Source organism: Sinohyriopsis cumingii, chromosome 5 (assembly GCF_028554795.1).
Source record: "Sinohyriopsis cumingii isolate HCF-2022 chromosome 5, ASM2855479v2, whole genome shotgun sequence".
NCBI classification, from domain to species: Eukaryota; Metazoa; Mollusca; class Bivalvia; order Unionida; family Unionidae; genus Sinohyriopsis; species Sinohyriopsis cumingii.
Window position 1 is genome coordinate 108276394 of NC_142965.1, and position 25201 is coordinate 108301594.

The 25201-nt window shown below is 36.5% G+C and overlaps 1 protein-coding gene across 1 annotated transcript in view; it reads right to left on the reverse strand.

The window, feature by feature from the left end:
- LOC149799964 (WD repeat-containing protein 44-like) overlaps positions 1–25201 on the reverse strand; it is an 82228-nt gene that overhangs the window by 51564 nt on the left and 5463 nt on the right. Inside the window, exons 2-5 of the mRNA XM_089959469.1 lie at positions 16139–16175; positions 12115–12176; positions 7366–7444; positions 2084–2656 (exon numbers count right to left, since the gene is read on the reverse strand). Coding sequence (XP_089815595.1) covers positions 2084–2656; positions 7366–7444; positions 12115–12176; positions 16139–16175 — 751 coding nt within the window. The remainder of the gene's footprint in view (positions 1–2083; positions 2657–7365; positions 7445–12114; positions 12177–16138; positions 16176–25201) is intronic.

Consider the following 25201-nt stretch of genomic DNA (forward strand, 5'->3'; position numbering starts at 1 on the left):
TCTGCAAACAAGAGTTCCTAGAAGGGTGTAAAGAATTCCCAGGAATTCAAGATAAGGCCATTTTTTTCCATTTTGACTGCTGAGAGTCTGAACCATCTATAGCAATAACAAGATCTTCAAATCTGCTATGGTGGTGACATGTTGGATGTCAGATTGGGACCATTTTCATTTAGGAAATATGGGCATCATTAGAAGCCTCAGTTGAAAACCCCATGTCATAACGATCATCCATTGAGAAGGATTAGTGACAACAAGATTTTCAAGAAAGCCATTGTGGAAGCCATATTGGACATACAACTGTTACCATTTTCATTTAGGATCAACTGGGTAACACAAGTCTTTGTGATATAGCTATCCATTTGGGAGGAGTAGACATAACAATATTTTCAAGATAGCCACCATAGTGGCACTAATGAGGGTTAGTCATTTTCATTAAAGACCATAAAAACTCTTCTGATGAAAATTCCTTGTCAAAATGGCTCTCCATTTAACAGTAGAGAAAACAAGATTATCAACATGGCCACATATACGATGTCAGATCAGCATCATTATAATTTGGGATCGACATGACATTAAAGCAGTCTTTTAGTGAAAACTCTATGCTGATATGACCATTCATTCAGAAGAAGTAGTAATAACAAGGTTTTCATGATGGCCACTGTGGCAGCCATATTAGACATCAGATCAGCACCATTTTCATTTAGGACCAGCTGCATTTTATATGAAGCCTTCTGGTAAAACAACATGTAAACATGACTCTTCATTCAGAAGGGGTAGTGATAATAAGATTTTCAAGACGGCCACTGTGGTGGTCATGTTGGGCAATTTTCATTTAGGAACAAAGCAGACATCATATGACCATTAATTCACTCAGAAGGACTAATGATAAGATTTTCAAGATGGCCACTGTGTGGTGGTCAGATTGGAGCCATTTTCATTTAAGACCAACTGGAATTCTTCTGGTGAAGACCCACATCATATGACTTTCTGTTCAGGAGGAGTTGTTATAACAAGACTTTTTAGATAAGTGCCATGGCAGTTATACTGGATGTCAGATGAGCGTAAATTTTATTTAGGACCAACAAAACATTATAAAAAGCCTTGCAGTGAAAACCCCAAATTAATATGAACATCCAAGTAGGAGAAGCAATAACAAGATTTTGAAGATGGCAACTGTGCTGGCAATACTGGATGTCAAATCTGCACTGTTTTCATTTGGGACTAACTAGACAGTATAAGAAGTCTTCTAGTGAAAACACCATATTGATATGACCGTCCATTCAGGAGTTCTATAGTGATAACATGATTTTCGAGCTGGCTGCCATGGTGCATGGCAGTCTCATTGGATGTCAGTTTGGCATTATTCTCAATTATGCCCAACTAAACATCACAGGAAGTCTTTTGATGGAAACCTGATGTTGATATGACCATCCATTCAAAAGAAGTAGCAATAATAAAACTGTCAAATCCTAGATGTGCCAGCCAATTATGAGACAGCAGATCTGGGTCTGTGCAGTTTGCAGTTGGGCTTGGCTAATAAGTTAGTATAAAGTATATTTTAAATTTAAGAAGCAATGACATTGTAATTTATCCGAAAATCACAAAAACTCCACCTATGAAAAGCAATAAATAACAGTATAATAAAACTAAATTGAATGTACATGCATATATACATAGTAGTTCTTATTCTGTTTAATTTTGTGTTTATTGGCACAGCAACACAAGTAGGCTATTTAGTGCCAACGCAATTGGAGTAAAGTCCCTTGCCAAATGACACATCATGATAGCTGACCAAGGATGATCTGATAGTTGGATTTAAACTTGTATATTTCAGTTGCACACTAAATACTAAGTCACCAAAGATCAAGCCTCCATTAGTTGCCTCTTATGACCTGCAGAAGTTTTATTTTCATCTAAATAAGTAACAATGATGTCTGTTCAGTGAATCTAATCTGGAACAGGTGTAAATGAAATATACAAGTATGGAATTGCTGTAACAGTTGTACATTTGCCACATAGATCTAGTCTCTCCTGTACTGCTGTTATAATCTGAGAGCAAAATCACTAATTTACATAACCATACCTCCTCAGAACCTGTACTCCCACCCTCTTTCCTTTTTCTCCTTCTCGGAGGAGCTACAGGTTCCAGGAAATACTGCTCAGTTGATCTGGATAATGCCTGGGGCACAGGGGTAGTATTTTGTTGCAGTGTGTTTGGTGGAGTCCTGTTCTTGGTACTTTTCACAATGTCTGGTTGATTCTCATCATTTGAATCGTAAGCCTGCTGAAAAACTTCATCCACAATCCTTGCCGATAGAGGCAAATCAGTAGAATCATCCCCAATGATATAGTTCAAACGCTTTGTTCCTTTTTCCTTGTTTGGGTGAGTGGACAGAATGTTATCGGAGTAATCCATAAATTTTCCTGAATTTTCATCCATAGTAAGTTGGTTAACATTTTTCATAACCTGTTCATGAAGTTCATCCCTTGACACATGAAACCTTGGGGCAATTACTTCGCCTTCAACTTCATTCTCTGCCAACAACTCTTCACCAGAATTTGGAACTAAAACTTCACTCTTGCTGGAAACAGACTGTCGCATTTCCTCAAGCTTACGTCTCCGATCTTCTTTTTCTTTTGCTTTCCTTTCCAGTTCCTACAAAGCAAATTTAAGAGCATTTTAAATGTTTGTTTTACTCATCGTGTTACAAGAATACAGAGTATTGTCATCCCAACAAAGTGATTCCATTGAGTCAAACATTTTACTGGATACATAAACACATTATTCCTAATAATAAGTCTAATTAATGATGTACTTTTATGATCAAGAAGCTTGCCATCACCACTTGTATGGGTCATCATGTTTAGGATATAACTATAGTATGGGTCATCATGTTTAGGATATAACCATAGTATGGGTCATCATGTTTAGGATATAACCATAGTATGGGTCATCATGTTTAGGATATAACCATAGTATGGGTCATCATGTTTAGGATATAACCATAGTATGGGTCATCATGTTTAGGATATAACCATAGTATGGGTCATCATGTTTAGGATATAACCATAGTATGGGTCATCATGTTTAGGATATAACCATAGTATGGGTCATCATGTTTAGGATAAAACCATAGTATGGGTCATCATGTTTAGGATATAACCATTTCCCTAATGAGAGGTAGCACCACTTAGATAAAGAGTAAGAAATGTATGTCATTTCTTACAAAGGAAAATAATTTTTTGTCAAAAGTGCTGGGTCATCATGCCGCAGACATGTAGCATGTCCTATCCAGTCACATTATCCTAACACCTGGCCATCCAGTCCTAACACTAACCTCTTAATGCTGAGTACCCAGCAAGACAGATGCTAGTACCATTTTTTAAAAAGTATTTGGTATGATTCAACTGGGGTTCAAACCTGCAACCTCCCACATATGAGGCAGACTTTTTGACCACTTAGGCCACTGGAGATGTCCAGCCATAAAGTTAAACTCAGTCTTCTTTACAGCAAGATCCGGGTTCAAAAGCTGATCATGGGTTTCACTTGGGGTTCTCAATATCTAGGAAGCCTCCATGTCCATGTAAAATCATACAGAGCATAAGAAAATGTACCATTGATGGATGTGTTCTGGTAACTGTCCACAGGATAAACCATAAACTGCAGACCCAACAGCTGAATGCATGGATAGGCAGCCAGAGGATCTTGGATTGCCAAAAAAGTAGCAGCCATGTCAAAGCAATCTAGGAAGATGGGGATGGGGAGGGGTGTCTAAAGGGTCATATGACCTCAACTATACTGGCAAATGACCTGGTGTTTCATTGAAGGCCAATGTCTTTGACAATTTACGAGTTCAATCTCCATTGTTTTTTTTCCCTGCTGTCTAACTGTTTTGCAGAACATTGGAGCAAAATCCCTTCTGACCAACTTGTGTAGGCACTTCAAGGTTTAGATAAAATACATATAGATGAGTGTCATGCATCATGTTGTGTACCCGTAACCACAATGAAGCATGACCAAGCCAGATAAAAAACCACAGGGAAGCATGACCAAGCCATATACCTGTGACCACAATGAAGCATGACCAACCAATATACCTGTAACCACAAGGAAGCATGACCAAGCCATATACCTGTGACCACAATGAAGCATGACCAAGCAGCCATATACCTGTAACCACAATGAAGCATGACCAATCCATATACCTGTAACCACAATGAAGTTGACCAAGTCATATACCTGTAACCACAATGAAGCATGACCAATCCATATACCTGTAACCACAATGAAGTTGACCAAGTCATATACCTGTGACCACAATGAAGCATGACCAAGCCATATACCTGTAACCACAATGAAGCATGACCAAGCCATATACCTGTAACCACAATGAAGCATGACCAAGCCGTATACCAAACCACAATGAAGCATGACCAAGCCATATACCAAACCAATGAAGCATGACCAAGCCACATACCAAACCAAAATGAAGCAACACCAAGCCATATACCAAATGACAAGGAAGCATGACCAAGCCATATACCAAACGACAAAATGCTATAAACTGTACATGCACTACAATATAAAGAAATTCAACAGTGCCTGTTGTGTAATGATAATAATACAGCCCAAACACAAGAACAGTATGTGCAGGGACTACGTTTACAATGGTGGAACAATATGCACACGACAAAATACTTTAAAAGCATTAACTGATTGTCACAATTAACCTTTTACAAGGATTTCTGAGAAAATTGAGATTCTGAAATGCTGAAACGTTTTTTGAGAGGTTTCAATATAGTTCAATCACAGCTTTAACCAATAACTGACTCAAGAAGTGTTGCATCAGCAGTTGCAACCATGTCTCCATCTTTCTAACTGTCCATATAATGGACATATGGTCATGATACGAGGATTTAATTTCATTTAGTCTACTCTGAAAAAATGAGAGGATTAGGAAAAGATATTTTGTAATGGCATAACCAATTATTTTTTCTGGGGGTGGGGCCTTAACCAAGGTGGTAACTTGAAAATGGATATTTACCCATAGGCTTCAAACGTAAAGTAATTTTCTCTCTCATCTTAAAGGGAACAGACCTTAAAATAAGCACATGGTCTTGAGATGATAATACTTTTATGGTATAGTTTGAATCATAGAGTCTGTGTATAACAATCAAAAACAACTTTACGCATGAAATGTGGCTGTGAGTGGAAACTCACTCTCAGACTGATCCTCACAATTTTATCATCGCCTGAATGGTCTGTTACAAGCATCATTACTTAGTCAAACCAGGTGTCGCAGCTATACAAATCTAATCAGATGCCGTATTACTTAGATAACCAAACTATGTGTCACATTTACAAGTTTAATCAAAATTCCTCATTTCTCAGCCAAACTAGGTGTCACAGCTACACAATTTTAACCAGAGTCCTCATTACTTAGAAAATCAAACCAATTGTCACAGTTGAACAAGTCAAACTTGATGCCTCATCACCATCACTTAGATAACCAAACAAGGTGTCATGGATATGTAAGTCAAACCTGGTGCCTCTTTACTTGGATAACCAAACTAGGTCAGGGATCGTCCTGGGCTTCGCCAATGTCGCAAATTGCGATTTTTTTTCCTTATTGGCGACAAAAATATTCCATCTGGCAATTTTTTTGGCGACATACTTTTTGGTTATTTAATTTGTACATACAATCATGGATTTGGACTGAATAAATTTAAAGCCAGAATGAAAAGAAACCACAAACTTGACTAAGCAATGCATTGGAATCAATCTGTTACACAAACGATCCTTTGTTCGTATTGACAACCCTATCTTTACAGTGCATTGTTACATCATAATCTGCTTACGCTGACATCTGGGCTGAGTACTGTATGCTGCAATACAGTCAATCATGCTACCGCACTATACCTACAACTGACTGACTTCTGAAGACGCGAATAGAACAGATACAATTAATTGTATGGCTAATCCTTCTGTTTTTTTATACATATACCAATACAATAGTTTTGCTGAACCTTCAAAGAAAACTGATAACCTCTGAAGTACCGACTACTGTGTATAAATACAAAGCAAATGGAAAAAATCTCAATCACAATTACATCTGTCGCCAGTGCAGCATTTTACTCATTGATCTTTTCCTTTTGCCATCAGTCCCGTGTTACGGCTGCAGAGACTTAAACTCCGCAACAAGAAATAGCAAAAAAAAAAACAGTTTTGCATAATTAATAATAATTATTTATTTCTCAAAACACAGGAGTGAAAGAATCCCTAAATTGGGTGTGAATTTACGCTTATATATACAGTCCAATATTGCCAGGTGTTCACTCATGTAAGTTTCATTCGTGGGAATGGAGATCCTATTTTTCTTGTCGAGAAAATTTAAACAGCATTCAGTGATCATTCTTGGGATTTAGGAAGCAATTCGCTACAAGCTTTGTGAAGCTAGCCATAAAGGGGTGGGGGGGCTGCTGAGAGACTACTGGTGTCACCTGTCAGCACTGAGGACTGTGAACGTGGTTTCAGTAAGATGAACCTCATAAAAACTGACATCAGAAATAAGCTCTGCATCTCATCTCTCAAGAATTTAATGAGAATCAGCATGTACAGATGTGAAAAATTAGACTTTGAAACTGCATTCAACAAGTGGGCAGCCCTAAAATCGCGACGGATCTTCATGTAACACTTTGTAACATTTTGTTAATGCTTGTTGTAATTAAAGTATTAACTAATCCATCTTTTGTAATTTTCATTGCCTGTTACATTGATAGACTAAATTAACACTTGGAAAAATGTATACTACTTTTTTTGGCGACACTTTTTGAAAATTTGCGACAAAATATTGAGGTTGGCGATTTTTTTGGCGACAGCTTTTTAAAAGCCAGGACCATCCCTGTAGGTGTCACTGATATACAAGTCTAACCAAACTAGGTGTCACTGATATACAAGTCTAACCAGGTGCCTCATTACTTGGATAACCAAACTAGGTGTCACAGCTGTACAGGTCTAACCAGATGCCTCATTACTTGGATAACCAAACTAGGTGTCACAGCTGTACAAGTCTAACAAGGTGTTTATTACTTGGATAGCAAAGTAATCTGCTACAGCTAACCAGACAGTTTGAAAACTGTCTTTAAAGAAACCATAATTGCTTACATTATTACATTCCAAATTATCACCAATGTACATTACACTTGGGGGGAAAAAGAAGAACAAAATCACCATAAAGACGACTTATGGCAAAGACTTCAATAACTCCATGTTAATATGGAGCAAAGGAAATAGTTCCAGGGCAACTGCTGACTAAATGGCCTCTCTGAACTTAAAACTGTGAAAAGAAACAGGTTAATACAAACCAGTTGTCTTTCTTGTTCTGTTTTCTTCTTAAGTAGGGCTGACATCCGAAGTTCCAACTCTTCATCTTCTTGCCTGCGCCTAGAGAATTATAAAATTATACAACTATGTTAGGATCATTCAGGGATCCTGTTGGGTGTGGGGTGGGATGGGTGGACAAAATACTTGTCTTTGACAGTAAATTTTGTTTTGCTGTTGTGGTTTTAAAATGACACATATTAATGGCTGCATCATGCTGATGTAATGAAGAGAGAGTGTCATTTCAAGGGCACACTGAGGCAACATACTAACCTGGGTGGGTAATGAAGCCAACATCATTATATTTTGAGGCCAGAGAAAGTGCCATTTCAAGGGCACACTGAGGCAACAGACTTTAACTAACCTGGGTGGGTAATGAAGCCAACATTATTAGATTTTGAGGCCAGAGAGAGAGAGTGTCATTCCAAGGGCATGCTGAGGCCAGAGAAAGTTCATTTTAAAGGGCATGCTGAGGCCAGAGAAAGTGCCATCCCCAAGGGCATGATGAGGTCAGAGAAAGTGTAATTCCCAAGGGGATGCTGAGGTCAGAGAAAGTGTAATTCCCAAGGGTACACTAAGGCCACTGACCCTATCTAACCTGAGTGGGTAATGAAGCCAAGACCTTTAGATTATGAGTATGAAATTTCACATTTGACTTAGTCACATGATGACCCATACTATGGTTATATCCTAAACATAATAACCTATACTATGGTTATATCCTAAACATAATGACCCATATTATGGTTACCGGTATATCCTAAACATGATGGCCCATACTATGCTTATATCCTGCCACAAATCAAAGCCTGCTCCCCATTTCTCTAATTTAATCCAATGATATTCTGCGCAAAACAGCACCATCAAGGCTGACATGATTACAAATAGTTACAAATAATCACAAATAATTACAAACAATTACAAATAATCACATATACTGCAAGAATGTACATTCATTTCATATTTGGGATCATTGGTACTTATTCCTTCACATCAGCAAAAGTCCATCCAAGTTTGGCGCTCTCTGGGGAAAGAACCTAATATTGCTTGTTGCTCAATCTATTTAGATAGATGCATGCTGAACAGTGTGTACTATTCCCAATGAAACCTGATTCTGTTCTTATACACTTCCCATACAGCTCAATATTTATATGTCCAGATACTTTTTTATATTATTGCTATCTGCTAAGTCATCTCTCTTGGTCAACAATTTGTCAAGGAAGTAAAATATGTTCCTAAAGTCCATCTTTGCACAAAGACTTAATTCCCAAGTTTTGCTCACTTCATGAGATCTAATTTCTACATCAAATCAAAGACCTGATAAATTGTTTTACAAATAAATAATCATCTCACAGTTAGGCAGACTAATCCATCAGGACTGAGAAAGCAAGAAAGCAATTTTATGCAAATATTAAATTTCTTGAAATAAAGTTAAAAACTAAAAATGTGTTCATTGAACATCAATGCCCATCATGGGTGCCTTAATGATTAATTGACTGATTGTAATTTTACAGTACACCAGCACTGTTAGGCTATTTAGCGCCATACAAAAGGTTATATTTAAGATCATTTAAAAGTGATAAAAGGTTTCGTATCTACCAGCGATATAAAACCAAACATTTGAAAGTAAAGCGATAAGATGGTAATGGTAATATATAAAACATCTCGATCAACAGGGAATGTAAATGGTGTATTGTTGTTGTTGTTGTTGTTGTTGTGGGGTTTAATGACATTTTTCAGCACACGATAGGCTATACATGGTGGCCAGTATTAATGGTGGAGGAAGAACCCAGGAAAACCTCAGAAAGAACCATCGACCCACAAGAAGCTACTGGCAAGCTTTCTCATGTACCCATGTTGGCTGAATCCGAGACTCGAACCCACACAGAGGTGAGATGGCAGTGATCTGTAAACGGAAAGCACTTTAGACCACTCGGGGCCTACCGCACAAGGTGTAACGGTGTATGTTAATGAAGACAGATGAAAAGGTATTGAAAAGAAGGGCTGGTATATATATTACATAAAACTGCTCACGGTGAGGTGCCTTAAATGACATACATGCAAAACTTAACCAAGGTGTGATGGACAGATGTATCGACATGTTAACTTTGTATACCCCTACCACAAATTTTGAACATTCATATCTCAAATAATATTAACTACGTTTTTTCCAAAACTGTGATATTATAGACATTAAATGAATTTAGCAAATGTGTCATGGATTATGATTCAGATTTTAGATTATAAGGACAGGACATGTAATATCTGGTATTTCTCAAAAATTTAATTCCATCAATATACTCAAAAGATGTTTTATCAAAATACCAAACATAGTTGACTAGAACATATATCTAGCTAAAAAATTTAAAAATAAGTGAAAGGTTTGGGCGATATAATGCATAAACAGCTAAAGCTGGCACAAAGGCAGTAAAATTAAACTTCTAACAGTAGAATCTGTTTTGGAAGGCACCCATTTGGCTAAAAAAAAACATGGTGATTTCTCAATAGAAATCATTCTCTACATAAAAGACTTGTTTGTACACTGAGTATCTGGTCCCTCAGCCACAAAACTTTACTCTATCTTTTCACATAATAAACTTTACTCCTGACATGGAAATCTCACTGTAAATCAAGAAATTAGCATTTTGATTCATGAGAATGTTTCAGAGTAAGATGTAGTCGAATTCAGTAAAGTCTTGCAACAAATTAACCTGGTCTCTCAAGACATGATATTTCATAGTAGAAATCTCTCAAGTAGTCTGTGACAGCAGTGGTCTCTCAACACAGGCAGTTTTTAATAGCAGTGGTCCCTGAAGACATGTGGAATTTAATAGCAGCAATCTCTCAAGACAAGCAGCCTTTCATAGCTGCAGTGGCCTCTCAACACAGGGAGTCTTTAATAATAGGAGTCTCTAAAGACATGTACTCCTTCAAAAGCAGTGATATTTCAGGATAGGTTTTAGTGTATAATACAAACCTGACTATAAATGCAACCAATGTCTGGGGTATAGCTTTAAGTTCCAAATTTTCTGACTCATACTTGCCATGTAATAACTAGCAAAGTGCCATTGCCAGTATGGCTATTTTGCACATCATGAATATCATACATTTGTTTTCATTTTTTGGGTATAATTCTTTAGCTTTGGTTGACCAGGGGTGGGAGGAACCTTTAAATCATGCTTTGACACATCTAAATACCAATGTGTGGGGGCTTTACAAGCAATTCTCTCTAAGAAAACAAATCTAAATGTGAACCTAACCCAAAGAAACTGAGCTAAGTGCAAAAGAAGGCAAAAATGTTTAACTGGTTGTTGTTGTTGTTGTTGTTGTGGGGTTTAACACCATTTTTCAGCACACGATAGGCTATGCATGGCGGCCAGTATTAATGGTGGAGGAAGAAACCCTGGATAAGATACTGACCCATGAGAAGCTATTGGCAAGCCTTCTCACATATCCACATTGGCCGAATCCTAGACTCAAACCCATGCAGACAGAGGTGAGATGGCAGTGATTCGTAACGGAGAGCGCTTTAGACCACTCAGCCACTCGGGGCCCCCTATTTCACTGGTAGTTATATTCATCCTAATGTATCATTACCAAGATATGTGACCCAATATGCAATAGTGCCTGAAAATATGAACTCCTGGATAAATGCAATAGTTAAATGAAATACTCTATGTGCAACAGTATTTGAAGAAATGACCCAACCTCAAACCCTAATATGAATGTTGATGCTAAATGGATGGTCTTTTGCATTAATCTATTGACCGTAACTGGTTATCAATACCACCCAAAAACTGTATACTTGCACAGAATAGTTACAAAGCATAAAAGATCAATGTTACTCAAACTATTAACTGGCCTATCATCTTAAAGATGCAACAAATGATTAGGCTTCTGTGAAAAGAATATGCACACATTCCTAATCCTTGAATTTAGAGACTGATTAACTGTCGTATTTTTCACAAAAACATGAGAAAATAAACTACAGCTACCTGCATTGCTCAAAAAGACAAATCACCAAGCTTTTCAATGCATGTTTCCAATCCTTATTCTCATCCGTAACCTAACCATTATATACATTCTATATATTTGCTTACAAGTTGGGTCCAACTGCAAACAACATAACACCCTCAGGTAGTTGTGGGTAGAGGCCTAACATTCATATCTCATCCTCAGGAAGTTGTGGTTGAGGCTCAAAATTTGTATCTATCCCTCAGGAACTCCCGAGGCCCAAAATTCACATCCCATTTAGAGGTGGACACAACATGGACAACCAAGTCTGCTGATTTCCACTATGCAGTTTAGAAGAATAACTGGTTACAAAGGAATGAACGGATAAACAGATTGAGAAATAGAAAGACAGGGTATTACAAGATCCCATTGCTGAAGTGTGGGGATAATGAAATCGGAGAACTTAACCTCTGCAGGGTATAAGTTTTTTTTTTTATAGATAATTACAGAAGGACATTCTTTATTCAAACTGCATTCTTCTAAATTATCAGTAAGTAAAACAGTGACTGAAATATAGACATGAACACATCTACAATTCACCAGGCATGTTTGGACTGATCAATCTAAATATTTAGCATGGATGCATGGTATGTTTTGATTCCAGATTGTTAGAGCTGAGCTAATAATTGAACCTATCTTAAGGCTGCAGATATGGCACAAACTTTATCTAAACTTATTTTATTTGTTGGGGGTCCCATGAAGAAATCAGATAAACAAACCTCTCCTCCTGAATCTTCTTAAGTTGCAAGAGTGTCTTCTCCTCTGTATCAAGGTCTTCATTCTAAAAGAAAAATAACTAGACTAAAAGCTCATCAACACCAATAGTACTTGTCCCATTAGACAAGTGGCGTTTAAAAATAGTACATGCATTGCTGCAGAGTGTAACATGAAAAGCAAATATGTTAACTCCACAATGAAAATTTAAACTTTGTTAATGCTGCATACATACTCAGTAACAGGCTAGACAACAATGAAATTAAGAAAAACAAATTTCAGATTATATTCCAATCTCTGCTATAATTTAAACAAAACCACACTTTAAAAGTGGTGGAGGAGCATGACATGCATTTTTAAAAGCCAGTTGCAGAAACAAATTTGACATCCTACTAAAAATGTACCTATTATCTGGGTAAATTTCATATAAACAAACTGTGGTTAAGTCATAAACAGCATCACCATTATGTGCATATACATACTAGAAGAGTTAGCTCCCATTGTCTATGATAAGAAAACTCCACTAGGGGAATCAATATGGTAGCACCCAATAAAAGATATGCAAGACACAATAATGTTATACTAAGCATGCATGGTGGGTGGTTCAGAAACAAATGATCATGTTTTAGGCTTATTTTAAATGCCTCAGTTACAGCAATACATGTTCTCTAACACTCTGCTTTCCTATTCCTAAAGTTAATTATGAATTGACTTTGTACAGTTCCTGTGCATTGCCTGATTGGTTGCACTACAATACATACCATGATACTTGTGTCGTGATACATGTCATGATATAATTGTGGTGATGCAAGACATACCACAATATGTATGATACAAAGAAGAAAGTGAGTGTTGTGTTGCTGTTTAAGTACAGATGTCTTTCTTTAAAGCTGCATTTCATCCCTAAACCAATATTTAACTAATATCATAAATGTGTTCTTTGCGGCACCCAGCAACAGAAAACAATGGTCTTAGCACAAAACATCCACCCTTATTGTCCACTTTGGCTTGTTAAATTTCTGGTTGAACAAAAGTATTATTTACACTCAATGACGTGGGGTTCATATCAATAAGCATGCCCTGCGTTTAGTTTGTCTTGATTGTATTTGATCTAGTACACTTTCACAGGCAGACCAGGTTTAGATTAGGCACAAATCACCTTGAAGTGACAGATGTACTGTGAGGGCATGAGTTCTCTTATACTTATTTTGCTACCCTTTCAACTAATTATGAGTTGGTTGTGTACAGTTGTTTAGCATCACCTGTTTGGTCATGATACCTTGCATCATAATACTTGTGATGTGATGAAATACATACCATGTTTCATAGTTTGCAGGTAATACATATTGCAATACAAAAGTGATGATACAACAGGCATCATGACAGTTTTCTAACTTGTCTGTCTGCATTAACATGTAATGTCTAAGTCATGCATTGGGAGTAAGTGTGCAGCATTGTTAGGCAACAAAAAAAAGTATTTGTGGTTTTGGTTACCCAACCTACACTATTTAACTGCTGAACCCACATTTTGTTTTTAAAAGAAAAGGAAAAAGAAAAAGAAATTTTGTAAGAAAAAATTAACAAAGAGATGTAAATACCATCAAAGTTAAATTCAGGATTCAAATGACGCTTTTCCTAGACATTTAAATCTGTCCAGACCAAATAAAAACAAAAAATAAATGACCTACCAAACCTAAATTTATTTCAATGTAACCAGAATGAAAGATATTTCTTTTATTGGGCCTTACTTGTATCATACACTGTTTTATCTACAAATGGCTTCATGTATGTCATTTGACTCATTAAGGCAAACAAACAGTGAGTCAAAATCCAAACCTATGAGTCCTATTCAATCCGATGATCAGTTTTCAGTAGTTTTTAAAATATAATCACGTTGTTTAAATACACAATGAAAATATTAGCTATATAATGTGACTAAAGCCATCTTACCTCATCTTTGGATGATGAAGGCTCCACCAGTTCGATAACAATACTCAGAGGTCTCAGAAACACTTAATCATGCATATTTGGATGAAAAAAAATTATACCTGGGATGCAGAAAATCACTTACACACTAGGCCTTCTGTTTGCACACATTTGCCAGACAGCAAATTCAAGGACTTGCCAGTCCTGCTTCAACCATCTGCTGAGTGGGAAAATGTTTTATCAAATGATCATTTTAGTTTTGCTGATATTTACATTTAGAAAATTCAGTGGCTTAAAGACTGCCACCCCACCCCCCAGATGTACATGTTTTCATTGTAAGAATACATCTGAAGAACATGACACAATAGCTTGGCAGCAAGTTCAAAGACTTGACTAGCTGCAGAGTGGTGGGAAAATGTACTGATATTTACAATGACTGAATTCAGAGACACAAAGACCCAGTGATGTTCTTTTGTGTAAGATTACATCAAATGAACAGATTTACCTTTCAATATTAAGTTCATTTCCAAGTGTAGCCGAATAAGTAGTGCATGTGACTTCAAAATCAAGACATGTTGAGAGTTAGAAAAAATGATGTTCGGAAATCTGGATAAGTATTTTGGGGCGATTTGGGCGAAGACTGTAATGTGGGCGAAGATTGTAACGAGATTCAACAGCGTGCTAGAAGTTGCTGAAACCGATATTTCACACGGAACACTATGTGTAATGCTAGCTTAGTGTGTGGAGTAAGATGTTTCCTTGGCCTGCCATAATTCACTCTCACTTCAATGGACAAATAATAGGTATATGTCAGTAGTGTAAAGAAGTTAGAAAATTAAACTCAATGGTAACTACTAGTTCAACTCATCTGAAAATTAAGCCACTTCAGGTATGCTCACTATGCTTCTGGTAGGGGACTGCAACTTTTGCTGGTGGACTATTGTTTTTGTTTTCAAAATACGAGTCCAGGACTCCTAGTTTTAAAATTGTAGCGAGATCTCTACTATTATCATCGGTCGTTCATAAATGCGGTCCAAAAGATAATTTTGTTTTGCAAGGCATAAAATTGAGTGAATGGAAATTGTTGCTTCATTGCGTCACAAAGGTACGCATAAAATAATAGTTTCTCGTGAGAATCACTTTAAAATCATGTGCTTATTTTCCACCTCATTCTTGGGTATGGTGATTATACATATTTGATGCATGACGTGTGGGTAGATAAAAGACTGATCATATGAATATATCATGACCTTTCTTCATAATCTGTATAAGGTTCTGTTACTGTCTGTACAGTGCTATTGTAATTATTTTACCTCTGCCTGATAACATGAAAATGAACAGTACACAAGCAGTGAATGAAAATTATAAATCACCAATGCAAATAAGTTCTTACTCATGCTATATATTTTATTTATGAGTAAAGGCAAAAAGAAACAGAATTCTCCAAAGAAATTTTGAGAGTATATATAATGATTATGACTAATGATTCACTGTCAGGGTAGTTGCAAGGTGAGTTCAGGCAGAATGTGTGTCTGTGTGTGATATAATATGCAGTCCGAGCAAGAAGGCATATCATAAATGTGATGGTTTTTTCATTATGACTCCTAGATCACTCTATGCGGGTAGTGGCAGGAGGAGTTTCTGGCAGAAGGGTGTGTGTGTGTTATAACATGCAGTCTGAGCATGAAGGCATATCATATATGTGATGGTTTTGCATTGCGACTAATGGATCACTTGTGTAAGCAGTAGCAGAAGGAGTTTTTGCAAACGGTGTTCACATATCAGAATATGCAGTAACAATCATGGAAATCATGACTGGGATCCATTACAGTGGCTCTAATTATTATTATTATTATTATTATTATTATCATCACTGTGTATCTGTGAAAACTGATGTTTTAGATTTGTCCAACTCTGTAATGTTCTTTTCATTCAAAATTTTGTGGAAGGTGGAAGAATAGATTTCTTTTTTAAAATTAGAGAAAGGCAACAAACTTTAACATATCACGTTATTTTGGTACATTATATAACGGATATAAAATAGAATAATAGAATCATTAAATCTCTGGAAAAAACTTTACTTAAATTAACTTCAGTACCTACCCCTGGTTCATCCTCATCAACAGCAATAAGGAAAGAACTGAAATGAAAGAAATACATACTTTCAACATGCTTGTTTACTTGAGAGGTTTAGCTAAATCCCAAAACATGTGAATTTTAGGCCACATAAGGGTCTAAGACACTGAGGTGAATTGGACTTGGGATCAAGGAAAAAGAGTGACCATACTTTGTCTTTATTCAGTTCCCCAAAATGGTTTATTTTTTGCTTAAAATATACATTTTGTCTAAAAGAATTATTTTGTCTAAAACAGACATTTTATTTATAGCAAATAGGTATTTTGTCTAAATTAGACATTTTATCTATAGTAAATCGGTATTTTGTCCGAAATAGGCATTTTGGCACTTCTCTCATCCCACCCACCATTTTTCAAACTAAATGTCAAGCTTATGTACTATTAACCAAAATTGCTACAAAAGAATATTTCAAGTTTATTTTAAAAAAATTACGAAATTTACTAAAATATTATACAATCTGAGCTAGCTCCTGTACTTTATCAGCTTTACACTACCTACTACCTCATTCACACTACATTAATGCAAGGCAGAAATCCACAGACTTAACATTATTTAGTACTTATTTTTTTTATCAAAACCAATTATGCAGTTTATTCTTCAGTTTTACAAGGTAATTAGTGCTAAGGACTCCTATATATGTTTCAGCTCTCACTTATCCTTGTTCTGTCCAAAAGTAGATGTCACTTTTCCCTAAAATTCGAGTCCAGCTTGACCCCTGCATCAGTGGAGTTTATTGGGAACTCTGCACTTACAGGAGGCTCTTCCCATTATCAGATTATTTATTAGCAACAAAAAAAAGCTGTAACAACCCAAAAGATTTACTTTACTGTTCGAATGATGTGGGAACTATGTGATATGCACTCACAAACAATAATAAGATAAAATAAACAGAGTCCCACAAAATGACTGATCCTCCAATAGACAAAAAGAACTTCCAGAAATCCAAGATGAGTCCAAGTCTTCTTTTAAAATGCTGAATGCTGAAACTATCTCTGATATTCTTGGATCACCTACATGTATGTCAATATGACTATCCAGTCAGGAGGAATAGCAATAATTAGGTTTTCAAAATGGACACTGTATTGTCCAACTGTATGATGATCCGTTCAAGAGGAGTAGCACTAACAAGATTTTCATATTGTATCTAAGATTGGCACCATTTTTATTTAGGACCAAGTACACACCATAAGAAGTCTTCTAGTGAAATAACAAATATTAGTAAGAATTTCCATGTAGGAATAGTGATAGTAAGATTTGCAAGCTGGCTGCCATGGCACCCAAACTGAATATCAGATGAGCAAACCCACCAATCTCCCCAATCGTGGGTGGGGTGTGAGGCCCCATGATAGGAGTCAGTGAACATGCCCCTAAGCAAAGTGAAGTAATGTCGTACAATTGAGAATATGTTATATACTCATAAAAGCATATAAAAAATAATGACTTGAAATTCAAATCTGAATAAATGGAAACATACCCATTTCATTTTGAGCATTTAAGACACTTGCAAACAATACATAAACAGTTGGCAGACTTAGAAATGTCAAATATCATGACCACATATATATCCACAATCACATAATTAGATTTACCAGTTTTTCTGTGACAGGCATTTCTGCAACCATCACTTCAGCAACTGTTATTTAGCGAATGAAATTTCCATGTCGATGTTAGTCAGCGACTGCCACACCAGCGTTTAATTGTGTGCAATTGTTGCTATGTGCAAGTGCAAACAAAAATATTGCTAATTGATGCATCAAGTAAACATAATAAAGAGATTAAGGCAATTGAGCAAAGCAACAAATTCTTCAAATGTGCAATAATTATGATCAAAGTCATCATAATAAAATTCAGATTTGCACATAAAAAGAAGGTATGAGTAGATTAAAAACAAGTGCAGCGTTAGTAAACAGAAAAAAACTAATTATTGCATATGTAAGATTCCGGTAGTTGAGCAAACTAAATTAATCCTTTTAATGTATAATAATTATCAAAATAATCATGATAATAACTGTCATCTCTGTACATATCCAAGGGAGATAAGAGTTAGTGAAAAAGTGCAAAGCGCAAATGACCAAAGTATTGCTGCTAAATCCATCTCAATTCCTTTATTATTGCTTGCTTCTTCTTTAATTTCAATTTCGATTGTTAATAGCTTTTTTTTTATTGTCCATCTGCCAGTCATGGAAATTACAATTAGCGTAAATGCTGGATGAGGAAATGCCTTATGCAGAAATGCCAGTTGCAGAAAAATAGGCATACCATTATTACAATGAAACAGACATTAATTCTAGATCTGCATTAATGCAAGGAAGTTTAAAACATGCAGGTCTGAAACTGCAAATGGTAGATTTTGCTGTGCAATAAATTGCATTAAAGAACATAACTCTTGCGATATGGTCTGTCGATAATTGTGTCAATTATTGTGTTAAGTAATTTTGGGATTCAGCTCTGCATTCATGCATTGTCCAAATGCTGGACAGTGTTGCTACAGCATGCTGACAGATGTCATATGCTCCAGAATATCTAAGGTTGATATGCAGTTTACATAGAATAAAATCTATCTCATTGCTGCTGGGTTTTACAATGTTCAACTCCATTAACCTGTAGTTCAGAAATTTAGTTTTGCTGGGGTTTGCTCTCTCTGAGAATTTTGTCTGGTTCATCTCAATATCTACTCCAGAAACTTCAAAAAGTTCAAAACACAGCTGCTCGGATCATACTTAGAGTACCACGATCAGAGCACACCTCCCTGCTGCTCTGTACCCTACACTGGCTATCCAATCGATCCAGAATCAAACACAAACTTTGTTCTCTGTGCTACATTTCACTGTCAGACTCCAGTCCAACATACCTATCTGACCTCACCCATGTGTACACACCAGCAAGATACTTACACTCCTCTTCTGACAATCATATACTCATTATTCCCACTATGAAAACAAAGTCATCTGGACAGCATTCTTTTGCATACCAGGGCCAAGCAACATGGAATGAATTGCCCACTGAACTTTGACAAAGACACAGTGATCACATTCAAGAGGGCTCTCAAAACTCACTTATTTCGACTGCAAGAACAAACTTAAAGACCTAATAATGTTTCCTACCTGAAATATTCTCAGCATGTTTTTTATTTTTTAATGTTTTTCTAATTTCATGTTGTTTGTTTTTGTAATATTATTATGTTTCTTATCTTATAGGTGTTGTCTAATGTTGTAAAGCGCTTAGAGCTTCTAAAGATTAGGCGCTATACAAAGTCCTCATTATTATTATTATTATTATTATCACAGATGCATTTAAACTTCTTGCCTCCAAATACGCCCCCCCACACAATAACTTGTAAAACCACACTGTACACTATTCTGAACATCAAAATATTGATGTTTTGCAATTTATATATGGAGGAAAACTGACTCCAAAGAAATGCTGCTGCTGATTATGAATTTGCCAACAATTATTAATAAAGATGACATAAACATTCTAATTCAAGACACTGATGTCAAATGAATTTGACTGTCCCACTAAGTCTACTTCACCTATTCAAATTAGCCCAATGGGCTCTCCCCTGGCAGACATCCAAGGACTTAGGATGTCATCACCCTAGCTAGAGTCAGCCAGGTAAGTAACATGCCAAATGGTACTGGTTTATCTCTGACCCCTTACCTTTTAACTTTCATAATCGTTTGCCCAGAGGATAGTTTTACATGAGCTCTAAGCAGGTCTATTTAATAGGCTACAGGTTAAAAACATGTATCAAAATAGTTAAGAATAACATCCCTATCTTTTTCTTATTTTGTTTGCTAAGATTACTAAATATTATGGTACATTTTCTTATATATGACCAAGTTGGGGGCTTGGGAGTAAAACATTGCTTTTTTCACATGTTGTGCTACTGCATATATGGGTTGCCACCATTAGCACCATCTTGACACCTATGTGAAGTTTATTTTCTACACGACTGCTGGTGATTACTTGAAGATTATATAAAAATAAACACTGATTAAAATCAGGTCTCTGCTGTCCTACGTGAAAATCTGACAACGACCGATTAAGGGTTATGTTCTGGTGATCTTTGAACTAGCCAATCAAAATGCAGCTTTAAAAAATCTCAAAGTGAATTAAATCGTTCGGTACACATTCATGCTCTTCACCCACAGTGCTCAGTCTCCAAATGCAAATATATAAGACTTCATCTGATTGGTAGATAAAATTAGCTATTATGGTAATAACATATGTTACCAGAACATGACCCCTAAGTGGTTTCTGTCAGATCTTCATGTTAAGAATGGAGATCTGATTTTAAACAGATTGCACCGAAACTATGCTTCAAAATGTTATTTTTCCTTCAATAGCAGAATCATTTTGTACACTAAGCATGAATAAATCAAAATCATTATACATATGTCATCCAAACTGAAGAACATTTATTTATGAGTCAGTAATCAATTATTATCAATGTTGATAGTGCCAACAGATAATTTATCACTGACAGATTTCTTATAATGAAATATTGATAAATTTATCATATGTGTCATTTGTATAATGATTACAGCATCATCCAAATGATTTGTTCCTATTATTATCAAGTATTTTCTTTGTTTGTGAGTAATAACTGTGCTGAATGAGATCTGGCATGTAAAATAGCCCGACTTAGTATACTAAAGTGAATAAAAATCATGTAATAACACAAACCCAGACTGTAATACCTAAGCAACTTACTTATCTCATATTTGCACACTCCAAATATACAGGATTTCAATATGCATCCAATTAGTACAGATCATTTAACTATCTGTTATCTTTACTATTCAGTAACAGTCAAGAGATAGCGCATTCAAGTACATGTAATAAGAATGCACTACTTTATAAATTTGTATGCTCCATCCTGGCACAGCAGAATTTTTCTAAGGGGACAGTGAACTTTTGTACTGCACCAATGTGCTCTCAATTAAACAATGCAAGTGAGGTTAATTTCTAATAAATTATATTAAAAATACAGGAATTGAATGCAATTTATTGTTTTTATTTTCAATCAATGAATATTCATACTGACAAGTTCATTGTGTTTTGTGTTGTAGACTTTAATTGATTAATTAATAATTAGTGGGTATCATTGACAACTGTTGTAATAATATATATAATGTGTAGGGTTTCATGACACATCAGCACAATATTGACTATTTGGTGCTGAATAAATTCTAAGACTTAATGGATGTACCATCCTCATCAAATGCTTTTGGAGCCCCCTACGCTATTCTGGTCTTTTCCACCCTTCCTTTTGTATATGAACCATATGTGATGGCAGTATAGCATTTAAATGATCAAAATTTTCTCATGCATTATTCTTTAGCATACATAAGTCTCTCACACTATACACGCTTCTCAAATTAAAAAGCTGACAGTCAAAAGCAATAAAGAGTAAGAAAGCAATAATTCCTTTATTAATGCTTGCTACAATTTCCATTTTACAATCTGCGTAGAAAAAACCCAGTAATGACTAATTATTCTGTCAGTGCAATGGCACATCCCCTACCCCTCCTCCCATATCAGACTTGTAAAAACATTAAAGTTGATGTGATGCAACCAGAAAACTGATATCATCGTGCTTACTCGGGTAAGACAACAAATACAAATCTAATTGTTCAGTCAGTTATCAGTGATTATTGACACCTATGGTATATTGATGAAGATGTACATGTACGACTGTTGCACAAAGTTACTGCTGACACCACTTAACTGCTGTATATAAGGCAGAAAATTATTGCATTTAAAAGAATAAATTCAAATTTTTCATGATAATACAGTATGCATGAAGAAAAGAATTACACTGTTGTAATTGATATGGGTTACTTTATACAATGGATCACTGCATTGATACACTTTCATGTCGAATTTTATTGTTTTGTTGGTTGTAGTATTAACACATACTTGACTAATGAACTGATGAATTGGGAGCTAAGTGCCTTACCCAAGGACACAGAGGCAGCTGACTTGGGCTGGCTTGGGCAGGTAGTCAATCTGTGATTCTTAACAAAACTGATGCTCTACCAACTATAAAAATCCCTACAGTGCATACTGAATTTGAAAAACTTGGATTTAATATTTATAGACCACTTTATATACAACAGTATTAATGCAACAATATACATGCATGGCACAATATATATATAGAGCCTGAGTTGAGTGGATTTGAGAAGTCTAATCAATTTGCTATCCAGTTTATTTGATCTGCTTAATCTTAGACTGTAATGCATGGTTTTGTGGTTGTATCAGTTTTAAAAATGTTTTTATGCATGTAGCAGGTAAGTTACACAAACAATTTCCTTTATAGACTTTTTGTTTCATTATTATGGAACAAAGGTCAGTCCATTTTTTCTGCCTATACCGCCCTTCTCCTAGTAGAAAAAACAAGCTGGCTGACTCTCTCTTTTTTGGAGCAGTTTCCGAATCTCCTGGACTATGGAAATTCGATAGGTAGCAACCTGGTTATTCTTGGAGATTTCAACTTTCACTTTTACTGTCCCGGAAACCCAAATACATAAAAACTCATAGATTCTATTAATGTTTTCAACCTGAAACAGTCAGTTAACCAACCCACCCATAAACACAGTCACATTTTAGACTGAATTCTTCATAGACCTGATGATAACATTCTACGGTCCTCCCTGGTATCCCATGACCTTGCATCAGATCACCTCTGCATTATATGCCATCTTGACGTATCAGTCCCTAACCCTCCACCTTTATCTGCTACTAAGAGAAACCTCCATATGACAAATAGAACCAAACTAATGCACGACATCAAAACTAACTTAACAACTTGCTTACCTCCTACCGCAGAACAACTCGATAACTGCCTGTGTTCATTGCTTGACAAACATGCAAATCTATGAAGCCTCTAAGAAGAATGTCACAAATATAGTCCATGCAGCAAAATCAGCCCACTACACTACTAAGATCATGGAAAGTTCCAGCTGCAAAGAGCTCTTCAAGATTACTAAGAAGCTAATGTCAAGGAACAAATCAACACCACTTCCAACTACCTTCTTTCCAGTCGACCTTCCGGACATGTTTGCAAATTTCTTCCGTAACAAAGTACAAACCAGAGATAAGCTTGACACCACAATTTCAATTGACTCGTTGTCACCATACAGTTGGGATACAGAATTTGAGTGGCAACTATTAGCAGCATCTGAACCTGTCTCTATGGATTTCGTACGTACAATCCTGATAAAGAGTGCACCAAAGTCATGTGAACTTGATCCAATTCCAACATCACTGCTGTTTGAGTGCTTAGATCCAGTATTGCCTTCACTAACTGATGTTATTAATACTTTCTCTCATCCGGTTGTTCTTGTTGTTTAATGCCATTTTTCAGCACACGATAGGCTATACATGGCGGCCAGTATTAACGGTGGAGGAAGAACCTGGGAAATCCCCAGAAAGAACCACCGACCCTCGAGAAGCTACTGGCAAGCTTTCTCACATACCCACATTGGCCGAATCCGAGACTCGAACCCAAACAGACAGAGGTGACATGGCAGTGATCCGTAATGGAGAGCACTTTAGACCACTCGGCCACTCGGGGCCCCGTCTCTCATCCGGGGAATTCCCATCATTTTTCAAAACTGCCATTGTAAAGCCTCTGCAGAAGAAACCAACACTCGACCATAACAATTTAAAGAACTACCGCATAGTTTCTAATCTCCCATTCATATAAAAAAGGTTGTTCTATCCCAGTTTGTATCTCAACTAAATTAAAATAGTCTTTTTAGCAATGTACAATCTTCATATCGCCCTTGCCACAGTACTGAAACTACTCTTCTAAAAGTAGTTAATGACATTCTCCCTGCGTTGGACAGTGGAAAGATTACAGTCCTCACCCTCCTTGATTTGTCTGCAGCATTTGACACAACAGACCATGATATATTACTTCACCGTCTCCAGCATGCATTTGGCATTCATGATACAACCTTACTGTGGTTCAAGTCCTACTTGGTCAACAGGACACAAATTGTATCTGCAAATGGAATACACTCCAGCCCTGTTGATCTAATGTTGTGGTGTTCCACTGGGGTCTGTTCACGGACCTGTTCTCTTCATTCTGTACACTCAGTCACTCTCAAGTGTCATAGATCATCATCCAGTGTCTCACCAATTCTACGCTGATGACACCGAAATATACAAATCTAGCCACCCAACTGAAGTTGATGCTACCATCCAAGGTGTAGAGAGGTGCATTTCTGATGTGAAATCATGTATGACATGTAACAAGCTGCAGATGAATGATGATAAAACTGAGGCCATTCTGATCACAACACAAAGACTTTCTCATTCACATTCTTTACCTCAAACAATAAATATCAGCAGCACCAACATTAAATTCACACAGTCAGTACGAAACCTAAGTGTTACTCTGGACAGTACTCACACATTGCACCAACATGTCAAGAACATATGCAAGGCTGCATATCTTGAGCTAAGACGCATCAGCTCAATTCACAAATATCTTTCAGCTGATGCCACTAAAACACTTGTTTGTTCATTAGTAGTTTCGACTGGACTATTGTAACTCAATTCTGTCTGGTTCATCTCAATATATGCTCCAGAAACTTCAAAAAGTTCAAAACACAGCTGCTCAGATCATACTTAGAGTTCCACGATCAGAGCACACCTCCCTGCTGCTCTGTACCCTACACTGGCTATCCATTCGATCCAGAATCAAACACAAAATTTGTTCTCTGTGCTACGTTTCACTGTCGGACTCTAGTCCAACATACCTATCCAACCTCACCCATGTGTACACACCAGTAAGATACTTACGCTCCTCTTCTGACAATCATATACTCATTATTCCCACTATGAAAACAAAGTCATATGGACAGCGTTCGTTTGCATACCAGGGCCCAGCAACGTGGAATGAATTGCCCGCTGAACTTAGACACAAAGACACAGTGATCACATTCAAGAAGGCTCTCAAAACTCACTTATTTTGACTGCAAGAACAAACTTAAAGACCTAATAATGTTTCTT